At 37.7% G+C, this 21,239-nt stretch overlaps 2 protein-coding genes across 2 annotated transcripts; one reads left to right on the top strand and one right to left on the bottom strand.

The window, feature by feature from the left end:
• The first annotated feature begins 9,196 nt into the window (after positions 1-9,196).
• On the top strand, positions 9,197-9,937 carry LOC103945229 (transcription initiation factor TFIID subunit 8-like). Its single transcript, XM_009355769.2, has one exon. The coding sequence runs from the start codon at positions 9,197-9,199 to the stop codon at positions 9,935-9,937; it is 741 nt and encodes a 246-aa protein (XP_009354044.2).
• A 2,264-nt stretch (positions 9,938-12,201) lies between these two features.
• On the bottom strand, positions 12,202-14,947 carry LOC103945137 (vesicle-associated membrane protein 721). The gene is given in 6 exon segments (XM_018646940.2): positions 12,202-12,573; positions 12,768-12,830; positions 13,566-13,686; positions 13,777-13,808; positions 13,810-13,919; positions 14,444-14,947. Coding segments are annotated over 6 exon segments (666 nt in total). The 5' UTR covers positions 14,634-14,947; the 3' UTR covers positions 12,202-12,423.
• Positions 14,948-21,239: the final 6,292 nt, after the last annotated feature.

The following is a 21,239-nucleotide window of genomic DNA, read 5'->3' as shown; positions in this document are numbered from 1 at the left end:
TCCAATCCAATGTAAGGATCATGAATAAGAAGAATTTAGTCTATCATCCAAGAATCCTCCTCATTATAATTATATGCTTACTGTTTTTTAAATATTGAACTTTTATATATTGAACTTTTATTCTCCATACAAGTATAGTTTTTTTTTTTATGTGTAAATAGGCACTTATTTACAAGATATATAATAAATTTACATAAATCCGCCTAAGCACTAGGTCCTTGCTCTCTGCCCGACTAGAACCTAGCGTTTTTATAACCTTAAATAAAAAATCAAACTACATTCTATATATGAATTCCTTTTTTGTCAAAATGTCTATAATTTGGTCATTTGTAGGAATGTAGGTCTAAAATTATGGTACGCAGTTACTGTGCTCGTAGAACAACCCGATGTACTCTTGGACCCAAACAAGCAAATCATTCAGTAAGAAACCCTAATAAAAAGGAAGGTAATGAAGTAGTAACTGACTGAAGTTCCAACATTAGTTAACAACCCACCAAGAACATGCTCCCTGCGCCAATTTAAGGTCATACAAGTTACAACCTGCATATTTATTCGGCTGATGAACGTTTTAAGAACTGAGTCAAACAATGTAAAACAAAGTAATAATTCGTCAATACGTTATAAGATGAACAATACCGCAAGAGTGTTAGTAGTAGAATGTCCAGAATCATTTTGGCAGTGAGTCGAAATGACAACGTAACGCCAAACTATGATGCCTTGCTTCACAAGTCATAAATATAGGGTTTAATAAATTGCAAAAATGATTCCATCAGTATCCAAGGGCTATAGCAGTAAAATTCCAAGTTTGAATATCCCTTTCCCTCACATTATTTTTAGAGTGCTGATAAACCCATCCCATTGTCTTATTTCTTCACCCACATTTTAATGAAAATATTAGAGACATGTTTATCCTTCTAGAGAAAGACTTTTAAACCTATTGAATTTTGAATGTCTATATTTTGTATGTGTGAAACAAAGTACAAGGAAAGAAAGCTCATATAAATGAGCGGAAGAAAGGAAAAGAAACAGAAGCCGAAAAACAAGGAAAAGGAAAGCAGCAAAACAAGGAAAAGCAAAAAGCAACAAAACAAAGAAAAAGAAAGCAGCAGCAAACATGGAAAAGCAAATCAGAAAACATGGAAAAGCAAATCCTTGATTTATGGCACTTCTTCCAATACTCCCCCTCAAGCTGGATCAAAGGGATCAATTGATCCGAGCTTGGATAGGAGATGATGAAAAGTAGTAAATGCCAGTCCTTTGGTGAAGATATCTGCTAGCTGATCATGACTGCGAATGAAGTGTGTAGCAATTACCTTGGACTGCACTTGATTCCGAACATAATGACAATCAACTTCAATGTGTTTAGTTCGCTCATGAAAGACAGGATTTGATGCGATGTGCATTGCTGCTTGATTGTCACAATGAAGGGACATAGGTCGCGGGTGAGGAAACCCTAGATCCGAGAGTAGAGTTTTGAGCCAAGTGAGTTCACATGCCGTTGATGCCATAGCACGATATTCTGCCTCTGCACTTGAGCGTGCAACCACACTTTGTTTCTTGCTCTTCCAGGTGACAAGATTACCCCCTACGAATGTGCAAAAACCAGTGATAGACTTGCGATCGAGAGAGTTCCCTGCCCAATCTGCATCTGTATATCCCGAGATCTGAGTATGACCATTATTGCGCATGAGGATCCCTCTACCAATGGAACCCTTCAGATAGCGAAGCACACGGTGAACAATCTTCACGTGATCTGTGTTTGGAGCATGCATGAACTGACTAACAAGGCTCACAGCATATGATATATCAGGACGAGTGATAGTTAGGTAAATAAGCTTGCCAACCAATCTCTGATAATACTCTATATTAGGAATGAGATCACCATGAGACTGCAGCTTCAAGTTGCTATTCAAAGGTGTCCGAGCAGGTTTACAATCTGTCATGTTTGCCTCATGGAGAAGATCAATGATGTACTTGCGCTGATTTATAAAACAGCCCTTGTGGGAATGTGCCACCTCGATTCCTAAGAAATATTTAAGAGTGCCGAGATCTTTGATAGCAAATTTGTGACTGAGATATTGTTTAAGAGCACTAATCTCAGAAACATTATCACCTGTAACAATTAGGTCATCGACATAAATAAGCACCACAAGTTTACCAGATTTGCCCGATCGCACAAATAGGGAGGAATCAGCATTGCTCCGAGAGAAACCAACTCCCTCTAGGACATGACTGAGCTTGGCATACCATGCTCGGGGACTTTGCTTGAGGCCATAAATGGCTTTATGAAGTCTGCACACCAGGTCTGGATTGTTTGATTGAGGATGACCCGGAGGGATTTTCATGAAAACTTATTCTTCTAGTTCCCCATGTAAAAAGGCATTTTTAACATCCATTTGAAAGAGAGGCCATGTATTGTTAATGGCAACAGATAACAGCACCTTCACTGTATTCATCTTTGCCACAGGTGCAAAGGTCTCTTTGTAATCTACTCCATAAGTCTGCGTAAATCCAGAAGCAACCAATCGAGCCTTGTGTCTTTCAATCGTGCCATCTGAATGGAACTTGATCTTGTACACCCAACGACTTCCTACAGCCTTCTTTCCTTTAGGAAGCTTCATGATGGTCCAGGTGTTGTTTTCGTGAAGAGCTTGAAGCTCTTCTGCCATAGCAGCTCTCCATTCGCTATGTAATTTAGCTTCTTGAAAGCTTTGAGGTTCATAGGTCTCAGTAACTGTATTGAGGAATGCAGCAAATGAAGGTGACACTTTGCTGTAATCAATAACAGAAGTTAAGGGATGCCTGACATTGTAAGTTACATAATCATTTAACTTGGATGGGAGTCTCCTCTCACGGGAAGGATTTCGACGAACTGTGGGAGGTTGAACCACTGGTAGTTGAGCAGTCTCTTGGTTGGAAGGACTTCTTGAGGGTTCAGATAAGATAAGTTCATCAGGTGCCACTGGTGGTGTGTTCTGCAGGTTGTGAGACTGAGAATGGACCTCATTCAGTATTTGGTCCCTTATGACACCCGTTGCGTCTTCTTTACATGGATATGGTATTGGAAACAAGTCAAGCATGTTCTCCCCCTCTTGAGAGTAGTCCAGAGGTTGAGTGAAGTAAGGCATTGGTTCCTCAAATCTTACATCTCTTGAAACAACCATTTTCCTAGTTGCGGGATTGTAACATTTGTAACCCTTTTGAGTGGAAGAGTAGCCCAAGAAAACACATTTGGCAGCCCGTGGTTCTAGCTTGTCACGTTTTTGTGCTTGAATGTGAACAAAGCATGTACATCCGAACACTCGTAAGTGTGACAAATCGATTTGTCTGCCTTTTAGAATCTCATAGGGTGATTTAAAATTCAAAACCTTACTGGGCAATCTATTGATAAGATATGCAGCAGTAAGAACACCTTGAGACCAGAATTTTTTCGGCACATTCGAGTGAAACATCAGGGCCCTAGTTTTTTCAAGTAGGTCTCTATTCTTCCTTTCTGCTACCCCGTTTTGTTGGGGTGTTCCAACACAACTGGTTTGATGTAGTATGTCATGTGTGCTTAGATAATGAGACATATTATGGGACATATATTCGGAGCCATTATCTGATCGTAAGACATGAATATTTGAAGCAAATTGAGTGTTTACAAGTCTATGAAAATCTTGAAAAACTTCCAACACTTCATTTTTAAATTTCAAAAGATATAACCAAGTTATCCTTGTGAAATCATCCACAAAGGTTACAAAGTATTTGTATCCGTCAAAGGACTCTAGAACTGGTCCCCAAACATCGGAATGCACGATTTCAAAAGGGTTACTAGCCCTAGATAGAGAGGAGGTGAAAGGTAATCTAGTGAATTTAGAAAAATGACACACATCACAAGAACTTGTAACCTTGCACAGGTTTGGAAACAAAAAGGATAGGACTTTATCAGAAGGATGTGCAAGGCGTCGGTGCCAAAGTTGTTGTTCCTGAATCAGGCTTGAGGTGACTTGAAAAGCCTTGGGGGTTTGAGCATGCTGGAAAAGATAGTAAAGGCCGTTTAGAAAAAAACCTTCACCAATCATCTTCTTGGTGGTGATATCCTGAAAAATCACAGTTTTTGGAGAGAAGATGGCAGTACAGTTTAGTGAGTTTGTGATTTTTCCAACAGATAAAAGCTGAAAAGGGAATGAAGGAACATATAGGGCCTCAGACTCGACATTACTAGAGATCAAATGTATTTTTCCTTTCCCTACAACCATGGCACCCTTGCCATTAGCAACTGACACTTGGGATGGACGTGAAAGTTTTTTAAAATCATACAGATTTGTGGACTTGTTGGTCATATGATCAGTGGCTCCTGAATCTATAATCCAATAATCATGCATATTACCTATTTTAAGAGCAGTTGAGAAGGATCGTAAGATACCTGGAATATCTTGTTGTGTCACGCCTTCTTTCCTAGCCAAAAAACCAGCAAACTGCCCAAGTAGAGCAGCTGGTTTGTTGTCAACATGACTGGTTGATCCTTCATTCTCCCCACCACCTTGTTTCTTGTGAAGGAAGGCAGCAAATTCATTTATCAGCATGGCCGGATTAGAGGTGAACATCTGTGCTTCCTTGGAATGAGAGGTCATGGTATGATTTGCCTTGGGTGATGAGTTGTGTGCTCCTCTAATGAAGCTCTTGTTGCTGTCCCTCGAATGCTTGGGCCTTAGTTCAGGATGGAGAATCCAGCAATGATCTCGTGTATGTCCACCATTATCACAATAGCTACACTTCACAGTGGGTTTCTTTCCTTTATATCTCCTCTCTTCACTAGCCTTATGATTTGAGAAATATACCCTAGATTCTGGTATATTTGACTTTAATTCCACATTCATGATTTTTCTGCGAGTTTCTTCCCTTTGGATAGTGGCACACACACTTGAGAATGAAGGAAGTTCAGGATTCATGAGAACATGACTCCTGAGATCTTCGTATTCAGAGCTCAAACTTGCTAGAAGCTGAAAGATTTTATCTTCCTTAGCTCTCTTGATCAACACGGCAGCGTCAATGGTGTGTGGCCAATAAACATTCAACTCATTCCACATGGTGGTCAACTTGCCAAGATGATGCACAAACGAGTTCCCTTCCTGTTGTAGACTAGCAATATCCTTCTTTAGCTGGAACACTCGAGCTGCGTTATTCTGATTTCCATACATCTCTTTGAGATTTTTCCAGAGAACGTATGAAGATTCCACATAACTGAAGATTTCTGCAATCTTTCGATCCATAGAGTTGAGCAGCCATGACATGACCAGCTGGTCCTTGCACAGCCAATCATTGTAATCGGATGAGGACACATCAGGTGCTGGAATCACGCCATTAACATAACCAAGCTTCGATCGTCCTCCTAACGCAAGGGAGACAACTCTCTCCCACGGGAGATAGTTGAACTCATTTAGTAGGACCGAACTGAGACGTTGATTTGGATTGATATCAACATCTAGATGAGATGAAGAAGACGCAGCATGCGAGTTTACTTCTTCGTCATGCACGGAGCTCTCTTCAGCCATGATGGAGAAGAAAGGGAAACAGGAAGACGGTACTCAGAAGCAGGTCGATAGAGATCACTGCTCTGATACCATATTGAATTTTGAATGTCTATATTTTGTATGTGTGAAACAAAGTACAAGGAAAGAAAGCTTATATAAATGAGCGGAAGAAAGGAAAAGAAACGTAAGCCGAAAAACAAGGAAAAGGAAAGCAGCAAAACAAGGAAAAGCAAAAAGCAACAAAACAAAGGAAAAGAAAGCAGCAGCAAACATGGAAAAGCAAATCAGAAAACATGGAAAAGCAAATCCTTGATTTATGGCACTTCTTCCAATAAAACCCTACCCATTTTCTCACCCTCACCGTCTCTCTCTCTTCGTCTCCAGTTTTCTCTCTTTCCTTTCATCTCTCTCCTCGGCTTCAACCGCCATGACTAAAGTTGTTATTGGTCTAGTACTTTCATTGTAGCCTCATTATAGGCTTCCTTTGCCCTTGTGTCATTTTTTCCCTGAAATTCATTTCATGTTCTAATACTTCGATACAATTAAATCTCAACTATGGGGTGGGTCTGGGATTTTGCCCTTGTATCATTTCAATAGGGATTTTAGGTTGGCGAGGTTGAAAATAGAGGCGAAAGGGGGAGAGGGGTGGGATGATAAGGGGGAAGAGGGTTAGTTGTCCTTCACGGGCTACTCTTTCTTCCCTACTTTGTTCTCTTGACTCGCAACCATGACTACCAATTAACGGATTTTGCTGCTAAAGGAAGTCGAGGGAAGGATTGGGTGCAAAGAGTACACTGAAGAGGTGGTGATGTGATATAAGGTTATTTTAGGAATAATATTGGGTGGGGAAATGGGATTTTAGTTTTTAAAATTTTTATAGTGGGTGAAATTATAATATGGATGGGAAAATAGGACAATGGGGTGGGTCTATCTTCCAATTTACTAATAAAATAATGTATTATAATTTAGAACAATGACGTTTTAGTAATCATATTGATGTCCATTGAAGTGATTTAGTAAACAACTTATATAACATTGGTATCATTCTTACTCCAATACCAAAATATTTGAGTAATAGCTTCAATGGAAATTTGAATTTGGACTATCCTCAATCCAATTCTGATTACAATTCTTAAACAAGCCAACAAAGGTAGGGAGGAAACTAGAAATCGAACACAAGATCTGGTGTGCATGAATTGCTCTTCGCAACTTAAGTTACAAACCCCTTTGCTTCATAATTTAATCGAGCTAACCAAAACTAATCTCGCAATACGATCCGAGAGGTATGAATTTCGAGTAACCAGTCATTGAAGTCCAAGGACAATATCACATTTTCCCAATGTCATTGCATTGCATACAACTCCTTTTGAGTGATGGTGATCCCCATAGGGCAAACAAGATGATCTTGGGTTGGGCGGGTCCAAATATACACATCACTTTAACGCCTTTGCTCCACAATAATGAGCTTAGCCCAACTCCAACGCGCTGAAGTTTCAATTGTCCAACCATAAAACAATAATTTTGAATTGTCCAAAATTTCAACAGCCTAGAGAAAGAAAGAAGCTCGGTTCGGAACTGGGTTTTGTTGGAAACACTTCATATCATAAGTGTTTTCTGTAGAAGTGCTTTTACTATAAGCATGTAAATAGAGCCGGTCCTGAGTTTTTTGGTGACTGGGGCAAACCCTCAAACTATGCCTTTTTTTAATACAAGAACATATATTAAAATAAATATTTAAAGAGGGTTGGAATCTAATCGAAGTTTGAAGATTAGACCCTCACGCTCATATTATATTACTTTGAAGACAACCAAAAGGGGTGAAAAGACAATCAAAAGCAAAATCATATTCAACCACTCCAAAACAAAACTCTCTTGAAATTTCAACCTTTAAGAAATCATCTTCTTCATTTATTGAAGTAAATTCATCAATTATATTATCATAATTCAAGTCTCCAAATGCATAAAATTGCTAATTTATTTAGCCTACCTTGAATCATAATGATCGCAAGTAAGATTTCAAATACTAACCTATCATTCCAATATTTATTAAAAAAATCATTAACATATCAATTATCATTGCACATATCATTCCAACTATATAATAGAAAATTACTAATATATATTATGAAAAGTACCTAATATTATCGACCCAAGCTAGCAAACCATGCCAATCTGAAATTCGTAGAAGAGGAGTTTTGCAATTTGCAGTCGCCAATCGGGTTTTGCAGACGTCTCAAAATGCAGTCTCACATTTGGTAGCAAATCGAGCCAGAAATCCATTATCAAACTGCAATAAAAAATAAATCCATTAAAAAGAAAGAGGTCAAATCGGAGGAAAGGCCAGACCGCAATCATTGCAACAAACATACATTGTAAAAATTAGTCTCTACTAATTAATAAAATCTTCTTGATCAACCAAATAATGATGAAAAGACAAATTAGTCTTCTATAACATAAAAAAAATAATGGGTAATAATGTAATTTCACAGGTCTAAATTTTATAGTTTTTTATTGAAACCTCATCTACATGTGATGTTAAAATACCTCCAATATTAAAAATTAAAAAAAAAAAAAAAAAAGGAATTGTTATTAGCATTCCAAAAATCTCATTCTACACTCCAAACTTTCTATATTAGGAAAGAAAAATACACTTGTGAGGAGTGTAGAATGAGATTTTTTTAGTGTCAATAACAATTCCCAAAAAAAAAAAAACCAAAAACAAAAATCTCCTACTCCCCCAAGGTTCTCTCTCTCCCTCTCTCCTTCTCATTTCCTAAAAAAATATGTTTATACACACAAAGTGTGTAGGCAAATGCTAGTAAATTACTAAGAAAAGAGTCGGAAAACCTTAATATATAATATCGAATAATACCTCTCGTCCAAAAAAAATATAATATAGAATAATACCTAATAAAACTCTATGATCTGTGACGTGTCATGACGCGATTTCCGAGTTGCGAAGAAGGAATATGAAGATAAGAGTCAGACTCAGAAGACGCGACTTCTGGGTCTGCAAATTTTTATTTATAGCAAATTTTGGTGCCCCATAAAATTCTGAGCCCTGACAGTTGCACTGTCTGCACTAGGCCAGGGCCGAGCCTACATGTAAATATTTTTGTTAAAAATTTGAAAGCACTCGAAAGGACTTTATGAAGGTGTGCTTCTTTAGAAAGTACTTTTACAACTCACAGAAACTTCTAAATTTAAAAACACTTCTAGTTATTATGAGATGTATTATAGAAGCATTCATGGAATGCCCTTAGCAGAGCACCACTGTTCCTCCTAATTCAAACCATATTCTGTGAATTATAAATGAAAACTCAAACCATTATTTCTTTTTAAAAAAATTCAAAAACATAAAAATGGCGATCAAATTTTTGCATTTACACAACTCGATTTTAAATTACCATAATTCTCCTTACATTATTTAATTTTCAAAAACAATAAGCGTGAACTGTTTGAAAATAAAATAAAAACGCGTGTGAAAATTACTTATCATCTTAAAGAAAAACAAATTATTTCCCACTCAAAAAAACAAAAATAAAAACCCACTAATAAAAAGCCAAACTTTCTTCCAATAGTTTAGGGTTCAGAAGAAAACCAACACCAAGATTCGGACTTTAAACCGCCTGCAAGCACAGAATCCACCTCCCCAATCAACCACCGCCACCACCGCCACCATGTCCCAAAAATCCAAATCCAAATCACGACGCAAAACCCCAAAACAAGAACAAACCCCAACACCCCCATTCCAAAACCCGACCCCACCAGAGTTCCAATTCGCCATCGCCAGGATCGCGGTTTCTCAGATCACCCAATCAGTGGGATTCAAATCCACGAAGCCCTCCGCCCTCGAAACCCTAACCCACATCGCCGTCAAGTACATCGGCGCCGTAGCCTCCGCCTCGGCCTCCTACGCCGCCATGACCAACCGCACCAAAACGAATGTCTTCGACTTCGCCAATGCCCTCCACGACTTGCAGTCAGTGCAGGGATTCATGGGTGCCTCCGCCCTCCACGAAAGTGGATTCTGCGTACTGGGTTCGAGTGTTTTGAGCGATCTCGCCGGCTTCGTGAGGCGGAATCAGGAAACCCCGTTCGCCAGACCGATTCCGCGGGGAGAGGAATTGGGTGCGGAGGAAGGTGGGACTGTGATTCCCATTCCGCGGGAATTGGATTCCCGGAGGGGTTTGCATGTGCCGAGATGGCTGCCGGCGTTGCCTGAGGTGAAGAAGGCGGTTGGGAAGAGGAGGAATGGGGAGGAGCTGTGGGAGAACGTGGCGGCCGGAAATGTTGGCGATGGCGGTGAAAGTGGGAGCGGGAATGGTAAAGCGATATGCTGGGAATCGGGGGTAAAGAGTAAGAGGGGGAGAGTGAGGTTTAGGATAGGAGGAGGGAACGGATGTGGATTTGAGGAGTGAGATGTGTACACAAAGGTAAATGAACTGGCTATTGGTCTTGGTGGGACTCTCTTCGAGTTTATAGAAGAAATCTTGAGTTCAAATCTCGTAATTTTAACGGGATTATTTTTTAGAATTACAGAAATTCAAATTCAAATCCCTTTTCTCGAAAAATGATTTGGAGTTGAACCTTGATAACTAGATCAAATACGTTACTCTAGCCGCTTGCAAAAAGTGTTGGTGGCCCAATGCTGCTTTCAATCATGTCAGTCCAAATAGTGATACATATTTAGACCTTTAAGAGCAGCTCCACCAGAGCTTTTTTTGCCCAGCACCCTGTCCAATTAACAGCCCGGCCTGCTGTCCAAAAGCTCTAGCCCGTGAAACAGCCTGGCACCCAGCCCATGCCAGGCAGCAGGCCAGCCCATTTCGGACAGATCCAGAAGTCGGTCTAAAACGCTGGCGCATGCACAACACTCGCGACTGGGCTCGAGTAGGAGACAGCGCTGCAGGCGGCGGGTCCCGCGTTTTAGCGCAAGTGGGCTTCGAACAGCTGAGGGCTACGTGGCAGCTGATTGGCTGTTGGATTTGATTATTTTTCAAATCCAACGGTCCAGATTAATTACAACATTAAAATTTATTAAAAATTAATTAAAAATTGTGAAATTTTTTTAAAAAATACAGAAAAATTTTAAAAAATTAATTTTTTTTTTCTATAAATACCTAACCCTCATCTTCCACCTTACACCACATTTCAATATTTTCTACACTTTCTACATTTGAATATTTTGTACACTTTGAGAGAAAAAAATGACTTCGTGGAAGCTCATTGAAGATGTTACGTTGTGTGAATGTTGGGTTCGCACTACTCATGACCCGATTGGTTGAAAATCTTATCAGAAATCTATCTACAAAATAGTACGTTCGGATAATGACACGTGGCGTGACAAGATTGGTTAAAAATCTTATCGAAATCTTGCCTAAATTATTGTAAACAGGAAGTGACACGTGGGTTGTCGGGATTGGTTGAAAATCTTAGCGGAAATCTATTCAAAAAATAGTACGTTCGGATAATGACACGTGGCGTGACGAGATTGATTAAAAATCCTATCCGAAATTAAAACTATTTTTTTTTATTATTTTATAAAAAAATTTATTTAATATTTTAAATGGACTGGGCGTCAGCGCATTTTGTAGGGGTGGAGATCGTTTGTGCCAGCGCATTTTTAGACTGGGTGCCAACACATTTTTTTTGGGGTGGAGATGCTTTGGCCTATTACTGTTCATTAGGGTCTATTACTGTTCACTGAAGTGGATAAATGGGCTGGGTGCTGGCGCAAAGTCTTTATAGGTGGAGTTGCTCTAAATGGGACGGATTTGAATTGTATTCGTACTCATTTATAATTAGATTAACATATTTGATACTCATTCAGATCATCGGATATGACTTGTTGGTTCAAATACTATTAGCATTGAATTCTGATAATCGAATCGGACCTTTATCGGATTTAATTGAAGACTTAGAAAATATTAAAATATCATTAGTAACCTCATTCTAGGATTATATTTTTCTATTTCTAATTAAAAGCTTCATGTTGAACAATAAGCAAATAGGATATAAGTTTAACTTTATTGTATAAAAAACCACCATCACACAAAAGTATAAATAATATAAAAATCAAATAATATATTAAGTTGGGTCGGATTATTATCGGATCGATCTGGATCCATTTACAATCAAATTATCGAATTCAGATCTTGTTTGAATAATCGAATTGAAAGTCGCAACCTATATCCTATTAATTCAATCATATTCGGATTAAATTCGGGTTAAAATCCGATCTATTGACAAGTCTATAAATATGAGTTCATGCAATGTCAAAAGGGATCTGCTATTTATACTCGATAAAGGTTATCTCACACGCCTCCCTAACATATCCCCATCAAAATTAGCGCAATTCATAGCCGCTCATAGGACTTCGGCGCCTAGCATATGGGTAGCAAGAGGGTGCTTATGCCCCAAAGGTGCAAGGCATGAATTCACCGCCACATGACATCCCGTGCCAATAATGCAAGAACATTTGTTAGCTTTTTTTTCCACATGTCCTTGTGTTATTGACATAGAACGCCACCGTGGCGGTCAACTTGTGCCATAGGAATTGTTCTCTCATAACCATCGGGGTCCAAAGGTCGTAGGTTACAAGTTCCAAGCAATGAGTGAGCAATTAGAACTAGGATCAGGAAACCAAAGACTATCTATTCATCCACCGCAAAGAAAAAATCACTTCATTAAGCAACGCACTCATTTCTTATAACATAGTAACACAATATATGAGGTCCATTCGCACAAAAAATACGTCTTCCGACTCGTGCCACATCGGAAAATCACTACTTTTAACTAAGTACAGAGTTGCAACAGATATATGATCTTTCTCTTATAATGCTACAATAAAATTGCAAAAGTTCGGTGACAAGGCGAGAATATTTTCTTAAGAACGGCAACGGACTCATTTACCGCAGTTGAAACCGTGGCAAACAGACATGATTATGATAAGGATTAAGGCAATCAGGATTCCCAAAACAATCAGCTTCACCTTCATGTTCTGCAGCCACATCTTCCTCCGCATTTTAGTCCCCACAGTCCGAAAGTCCTGTGCCTGTAAGCAGGGAACACAGAATAACGATTCTTTCAACGTAAACAAATTTTTGAAAAGATGAATCAATTTAGAATGAGACACCACACATTGTACTTATGCGGGTGGCATGCTATCCAACAGGGAAACACTTTTACAAATAACTATTCAGTTTATTAACCAAGGGCATGCAATTGTGAGAGAGAACGAGATATGACCTGTTGATGAAGGTTCTCAGTCTTATCGACTAAAAGCTCTATCTTTTCCCCCCTATCCAAAACCTGCATCAAAATGCAAAACAAACATATGAGAAGAAAGATTATCCTACAGTGTGTAGAGATCCAAGGTATGAAAAAGACACCGCGAGCAAACAAGTCGAAAGTCCATCAAATGGCCTTTGTTCTACGTCTCTATAAGAATGGATGTATATATTATACACCCAAAATCAACAATGAATCAATGATCGAACATAGCCCATGTAAAATACAACACCTCAACAGAAACATTGCTATTGGATACCACCGACATTATTATTATGAATTTATTCATATACACGAAGAATACGGAAAAGTTGTGACCAGGAAAAAGAGGAGCTTAACATTGAAACAAAGTTCGAACGAACCACTATCCTCAAGACTCATGCCACATCCCCTTCCCAAGTCCCAACTATCATTACTTGTTCCACATTGCCTGATCTGTTAGTAGCTTAGGTTCTAACAACACACACAAGATTGCACGTGCTCAATTATGGACATGTGTCCGGATCTGTGTACAACTAAATGTTCAACAATTACTGAAGAGAATTTTTTCCTAAAGTCAGGGCGAAAACCCTCAATTCTATCTATTTCCCACATTCGAAATAAATAAAATGGCCACAAGACATAAACAGTTAAGAAATAAATGGATGCGCGAAGCTCAGGCAGTTACTAATTAGAATCAATAATATTGTATCCCATCCATATCAAACAATCGTATACAAGCCAAGTGAGCGATACAGATAAACCAATGCTGTCTACCTTTTCGATATTCTCCATCATAACACCTTTAACTTCTGAAACCTGTGCCTTCACCTTTGCGAGCTTACTTATTTCTTCAGGATGATCAACACAGTATTGCATATGCTCCTTCAATTTTGACCTGCAATTAACGGGAGAACAAAATTAGCAATTTTAACGTAGATAAAATTCCATCAGCCTGCATTTTACATGATCTGGTCGGGTATAATACCCAAATTCCTTGTTCAGGCTGTTCGCAGCAGCCTGTAGCAGCCTTTCCACTGCCATATTTTGCAACAAAGTCATCCTTGACACGCTCCAGAAATGCAATAGGTACTTGTCTTCCACTTGATTCATCCGCAACCACACAGTATGCTGCAACAAGAGGAAACTTCTGTTGGTATAAACAATTAAATAACGTAACCGTAACTTTCGAATCGACACTAAAAAGAAGTTAAAAACACTCATCTCTAAGATTTTAAATACATAGGATTTCAAATATCCTAACAATTTCAGCATCCACGAAATCAAGGCATTGGAAATATTTTCGAAATGCAATAAGATGCAACTACAATAACTACAGCGGAATCACATTTGATAATTGGATAAAATTGGAAGCAGATTTGCATTCACTAATTCACACTTCAAAATATTAGCCTAAGATCCAAGATCTTGAACTCCAATGCACAGAAACCGAAATTCAGCGCCGAAAAGTAAAAATTTACAAAGCAAAACCAAAGCATCGAGATCAAGCGCAGATCTAGCAACAATTAGGTACATCAAACAGAGCACAAGCAAGCGAAACGAACAAATCAAACAATCAACGCAGCATAAAGGAGATTTTCCAGCATTTTCTCGGGAAACAAACGGAAAATAAAAGGAGAGGGAAAGGAGATTACTGAAGCCATTGTCGACGAGGTAATTGAAGGTGTGGCCATCGCAGTTGTAGGTGAACTTGTTGTTGGTAGCAGGAAGCTTCTGGAGGCACTGGAAGGCAATGGAGTTGAAATTGCCGCTGAATTCCGTGTACTCCGCGAGAACCACAGTCCCTCGCGCCACGAACGCGTAGATCAGCGCCTTCTGCCCCATTTTTTCTCTGGAACCTTCCGCTCTCTCTGCTTACTGCTGTGCGTTTCGGTTTCAGAGAGACGCACAGCGATTTTGTAATTTTTTTTTTTTTTTTTTGGTTTCGAATTTAGTGGTTGGATTTTTTGGGTTTTTGATGTGAGAAGCGCACCTTTTGTTTCTCGCTCTATATGATCTCTCGATTCTCTCCTCCCACACTGGTTTTTGTTTTAGAGAGAGAAAGAGATAGAGAGAGAAGGGAAGGTTAGGGGGTTTTAATGAGGTTTTAAAAAGTAGAGATAGAAGTGTGGAAGAAGAAATGTGGGGGTTTAAATTTTTAAAATGTGGAGTACTAATTTTAAAGGAAAACTAGAGTGAGAGGGATTTTCTGGGGAAAGGTTGCTGTGAGGTAGGGATCATGAGAGGTTCATGAGGTCTTTCTTTATTTCTTTTCTTAATCAAGGTGATTATCATAATGAAAGTGAGATTATAGGAATGGATCTGTAATGATTAATGCGTATTTGTTGATATGTTTCATCATTAATGTATAAATTAAGGCCGTTGATTAAGTGAAATTATCTAAAAATTTCTAATTTTGATTCGCAATATGACAATTGTTCGTATCAAATATTAAATTAAATATGCAGATATATGTTTAACCAAATTAGCTTTAACAATATGTTCTTTATCTCAATTTAATGAATTTATTGCACATTTTTATCATTTAATGTATATTATGTGAACTGTAATCAAGTTGATCTTATTTGAGGAATTGAGGTTCACTCGAAGTCTAAAAACTCCAAAATTTATGCAGTTCAAGAAAGAGAGAAAGAGATCTAAGCTGTTCAAATTTTTTAAATTCTATGAAATGAACTAATAAAATAGGTTAATAGAAGCCGTATAATTAAAATTTAGCGGTGGATCCTTGGCTCCGAACATAAGCTCGGAAATGCATTTCATTCCCTATTTGAGTAGGAAGTTTCATTCGCCCTCGTACACGTGGCAGAGTTCAGGTGGCCATTTGAGAACCGCTCTCCAACCTGCGTTGTATGGAATAACAAATATTTCAGGTTTTTAATCCAAAAAAAGAAGCGTAAACAAATAAAAAAGATGAAGAGAGGTAAAGCATCAATTTGCCTGCCTCACACGTCACCTCACCATCACAATCACCGTCTCAGTCTCACACCCACAAGAAAGAAATGAGAGGGATATAGAGAAATATAATAATTATTTTCGTTTTTTGATTTTTTTTAATATATTTATCTCAAAAAATAGAGTACATATGCTTAAAAGAAGGAAAATAGAAAAAATTTTACATACTGTCGTACTGAATTTTTTTTTTTTTTTATAAACAAAAAATTTTACATACTGTTGTACAAATTTCAGTACGACAGTATGTAAAATGAACTCAAATCACAAAAAGAAAAACAAGTTTCAAAATAGGAGTAGAAATGTTGTTAAAAGTGAAAAAAGCATAAACGAAAAGACAGATTTCATCCAATGCCTTTCCAATTAGGAGCTTAAATAATTTTCATAAGAACATTGCTCCTACAAGCAATCAAGGATTCTTTTAGCTAATTAACCATAAATAAAGAATCTTAACATACAACTTAAGCACAGTTCACATTCATTAATCTTCGATATTTCGATAGTTTACTCAGATGCCAGAGGTCATCTAGAATCATATTTCGACTTCAATGACTGATCATAGGCGGAATCAGTTTTCGATGAATTGTGCCGTTGGTTTGAGTGCTCTATGCTCTTGACTGTCAAAACTAAACTAAGAAAAATCCATAACCCGGAAAAAGTTAAGAAAAATCCATAACCCTTCAATGGTTGCATAAAATGATGACAGAATACTTAAGGGATAAATTTGTGCAGGCTCACCTTTACTCTCGTTTACTAGTGTCCACGCTTCCAAGTTCTGACAAAACCGAGTGTGGTGCCTTGTTAAGCCATGGTGCATGACCGCCTTCCATAGTGCATTGTTCTTCCGTTCAAATGCTGCATCTTTTGGATCCTGGGCACAAATTATAACAGGTACGATTAACTATTTACAAAAAAATTAAATAAAGAATCCACATCCCCATTTATATAAAACACGAGTGTGTAACAAAGAAAAATCAAATGAAATAACCCATATAAAATTTGCTACCTCTTTCAAATCTTTCCATGCGAGAAGGTGTCTTTCTTCCATGACTGATCCATATCATCCTTGACAACTGCTACGACAAATGGTTCTAAATCGATAAACATAAACAATATATGGAGGAAGGTACAAGAAAAATGCACACAAACATCATACAAAGTTGCGAGCATGCCAAGCATGAAAGGAACAGCATAAACGTTTTGAACAGATATAAACCATATATTTTGAATCAAAGTAATCACTAATTGAGTGTTGTAAATCTCAATTGCATGTTTGTACTCTCCTAGCATATTTTCTGGGGGACAAATGTTGTCTCATGTTTCTTGAATTTCTAGGTTTACCAAAAGGTATGCATACAAGTCATTTGCTATGTTTTCTTTTGGTTAAACCTCCCCAGAAATGAAAATAAATGTACAACGCCAACTAAGGTGACAAAGTAGGAGCTGATGATCACTTGAACAAACTTACCGGTGTGAGAGGTATCAGCTTTAGAACTTTTATTTAGTTGTGAAGATTCTTCAACAAAGTTGAGGGTATGCACCAAAACCTAACAAGGTTAGACCTTATTTTTAGATGCCTATAAACAGACAAAATGTAAGTATCTTCATGGCACAGTTTCGATTTTTTATTATCGTTGATTAAAATCAGGTATCACTACAAACAAAGGCCAAACCAATCCAAGGTTAGACTCTTATTTTTAGACAAACAACTTGCAGAAATATTTGCTATACATATGCTGAATGGATTGAAGTTGGGTGTTTCTCTGTGTGAAATTGAAATTTCTTTTGTTTTTCGACAACCATATATAATGGCATAAAATGAGCAGTTGAAACCGTTCATTTTTATCTTTAAGAACGGTTACAACCGTTCATGTGATTGGTTTTATCATTTCAGAAAAAAAAAAACTGAATGAAAAAATCAAAAACGAAAAAATGATACTTGGGTTTTTCGTCCATCCGAGCCCCAAGGCCCAAGGCCCATCTTTGACATTTAATATATACACCCAAACTCTCCAAGTCTAAGGCCCAAGGTCCATGGCTTTGGCCCAATTCAATTCAATCTATAAGTGAGTGAACTCACTTATAAAGAGTTGTTGTAAAGGGTGTATGGGCGAAGTGGGACTGGCAGTCCCACATAACACAGGTTTCCAACAATACCCCACATTTTCTATTCAAGCTCTAGCAATACCCCACATTTGAATAGAAAATAACATACTAGCTAAATTAGTAACGTCTTTCCAGAGAAGTTAGATATGATACGCATCGGGATAGGTGTCTTTTGAACTTGAACCTTCTCTAGTGAGTACTTACCGGTTTTACCTAATGAAGCAGTGAATTTACTATCTTGAACTGATCATTTTTAGTAGTAAAATCGAAACAATAAGTATCACACATATCACATCTTGACACACGTCAATTCATACGGTTGTGTTCATTTTGGTCCTGAACATATCCTGGTTTCATGAGACCTTTAGAGAATTGTAGCCATACCAATTCTCAAAGATGCGACCCCACATCAATCTCATATAGGTAATGCTAATAAAGAATATCCTGTTCTATTCATCTTAATCATAAGATATTAGCATTATTAAGAATAGTTATTCACCCTTTTCGTCTTACAGGCAACACACTGTTTTCCATCATAAGAATGAGTAAAGATTGTGTGTTTCTTACTTTGAGTTTTCCTCAACTAGTTTGCCTATTGAACCTGGACCATGGGATCTCCAATTAGCTAGGTTAGGTTTCCGTCAAGTTATAACTCATTGAGTTGGCTTTAAACCCATTCCCCTCGATGTAAATGCCACTTGATCCTTGGATAGGCCTTTTGTCAAAGGATCGGCAATATTCTCCTTAGATTTAATATAATCAATGGAAATAGTTCCATTCTTGAGTAGTTGTCTAATGGTTTTATGTCGTCGCCTTATATGTCTCGACTTCCCATTATATTCAGCGTTTTTGGCTCGACATTGTGCAGCCATGCTGTCACAATGTATACATATTGCAGTCACAGGCTTGGGCCATAATGGAATATCTTCCAGAAAATGTTTAAGCCATTCAGCTTCATCAGCAGCTGTATCTAAGGCTATAAACTCTGATTCCATTGTTGAACGTGCTATACATGTTTGCTTAGATGATTTCCATGACACAGCTGCTCCACCAAGTGTAAATACATATCCACTTGTGGATTTACTGTCTGTGCTCCCTGAAATCCAATTTGCATCACTATATCCTTCTAGTACTGGGGGATATTGAGTGTAATGCAAACCATAGTTCATTGTATGCTTTAAGTATCTCAATACCCTTATTAAAGCATTCCAATGATCTCTTCCAGGATTACTTGAATACCTACTTAGTCGGCTTATTGAATAAGCAAGATCGGGTCTTGTACAATTCATAATGTACATCAAACAACCTATAACTTGGGTATACTCCAATTGCGATACGCTCTCTTCTTCGTTTTTAGTAAGTTTATGAATGAGATCAAAAGGAGTTACCGCAGGTTTACAATCATAATGTCCAAACCTTTTTAGAACCTTTTCCACATAATGTGATTGAGTTAGGACATATCCATCTGAATTCCTTAGAATTCGAACTCCAAGAATCACATCAGCTAATCCCATATCTTTCATATCAAAACTAGAATTTAGCATTTTCTTTGTGGAGTTAATCACATCTTTGTTTGTTCCCATTATAAGCATGTCATCAACATATAGACATACAATAACACAAGCATTTTTCGTTTTCTTAACATAAATGCATTTATCACTTTCATTGATTACAAATCCATTCGTAATCATATTATGATCGAATTTTTCATGCCATTGCTTAGGCGCTTGTTTGAGTCCATATAATGACTTAATCAACTTACAAACTTTCTTTTCTTGACCTTTGACAATGAAACCTTCAGGTTGATCCATATATATTTCTTCGTCTAATTCACCATTTAGAAATGCAGTCTTAACATCCATTTGATGTATCTCAAGATTGTACACAGACGCAATAGCTATTAATAACCTTATAGATGTTATTCTAGCTACTGGTGAATAAGTGTCAAAGTAGTCAAGTCCTTCTTTTTGACGATACCCTTTGGCAACTAAACGAGCCTTATACTTGTCTATGGTACCATCCGGTCTTAATTTCCTCTTGAAAATCCATTTGTGTCCTATTGGTTTATTTCCAGGAGGCAAATTAACCAATTTCCATGTATTATTTTGCATGATGGATTCTATTTCACTTTGAATAGCTTCTTTCCAATAAGGTGTTTCAGACGATTCTAATGCAGCCTTATAAGTTTGAGGCTCTTCTTCGGTTACAAAAGTGAGGAAATCAGGACCAAAATCCTTTGCAATTTTTGCTCTTTTACTCTTTCGTGGTTCCAAATCTTGGCTTTGAACTCTTGAAGTTGATGCATGATTATCGTCATCATTTCTTGTAGTAACCTCATGTACTCTTTTGTTCAAAACATATGACCTATCTTTATGAGGAAAAATTTCCTCAAAGAACTCAACTTCTGCAGATTCAAGTATAGTATTTATATGAATGTCTGCAATTTCAGATTTATGAACCAAAAATCTATATGCCGAACTATTATTGGCATGGCCAATAAATATACAGTCCACTGTTTTTGGTCCAAGTTTTTGTCTCTTCGGAAGAGGCACTTGAACTTTTGCAAGACAACCCCACACTTTCAAGGTTTTAAATGTAGGTAACCTACCTTTCCAGATTTCATAAGGAGATTGATTAGTCTTCTTATGTGGAATTCGGTTCAAAATCGTATTTGCAGCAAGGAGTGCCTCACCCCATAAATTATGTGGTGCACCAGAACTGTTCAACATGGAATTAATCATATCTTTGACATTTAATATATACACCCAAACTCTCAAAGTCTAAGGCCCAAGGTCCATGGCTTTGGCCCAATTCAATTCAAACTATAAGTGAGTGAACTCACTTATAAAGAGTTGTTGTAAAGGGTGTATGGGCGATGTGGGACTGGCAGTCCCACATAACACAGGTTTCCAACAATACACACATAACTGTATTGCTCTGCTTATTGAATTCATGGCGGAAACCAGTCTTCGGATTTTTTTTATTCGTTTTCTTCGATTTTCAGGGACTGAGAGAAAGAGGCCAATAAACCCAAAACCCCAAACCCCAAACCCAAGCAAAAGTTTTAGAGGAAACATCCAAAATTAGCACGGTTTGAAAAACCTATTGTAAAAATGTCACAACTTGAAAAATGTTCACAATGCTGTAAAACTATGTGGCTACTCACATAATTTGACTAAAAATGAAAGAATGAAAGTTAATATTATCGGTGAAGATTGTAAACTTAAATAGTATACGTTTGGATTTTACTATTTTGATATGTAAAGTTTTCTTCTACATTTCAAAAGATGTTGGATCAAAATCTCTATATACAGAGGTATGCTTGTATCTTCAAAACAACACACAAGATCAAAAGTAGAAAGTGATCATATCAAT

This window comes from the organism of the source record quoted next, unplaced genomic scaffold, assembly GCF_019419815.1.
Source record: "Pyrus x bretschneideri cultivar Hongxiangsu unplaced genomic scaffold, Pyrus_bretschneideri_v1 Contig7, whole genome shotgun sequence".
Classification (NCBI taxonomy): domain Eukaryota; kingdom Viridiplantae; phylum Streptophyta; class Magnoliopsida; order Rosales; family Rosaceae; genus Pyrus; species Pyrus x bretschneideri.
Note: the sequence above shows the minus strand (reverse complement) of the source record. Positions and strands in the feature narration are given on the sequence as shown.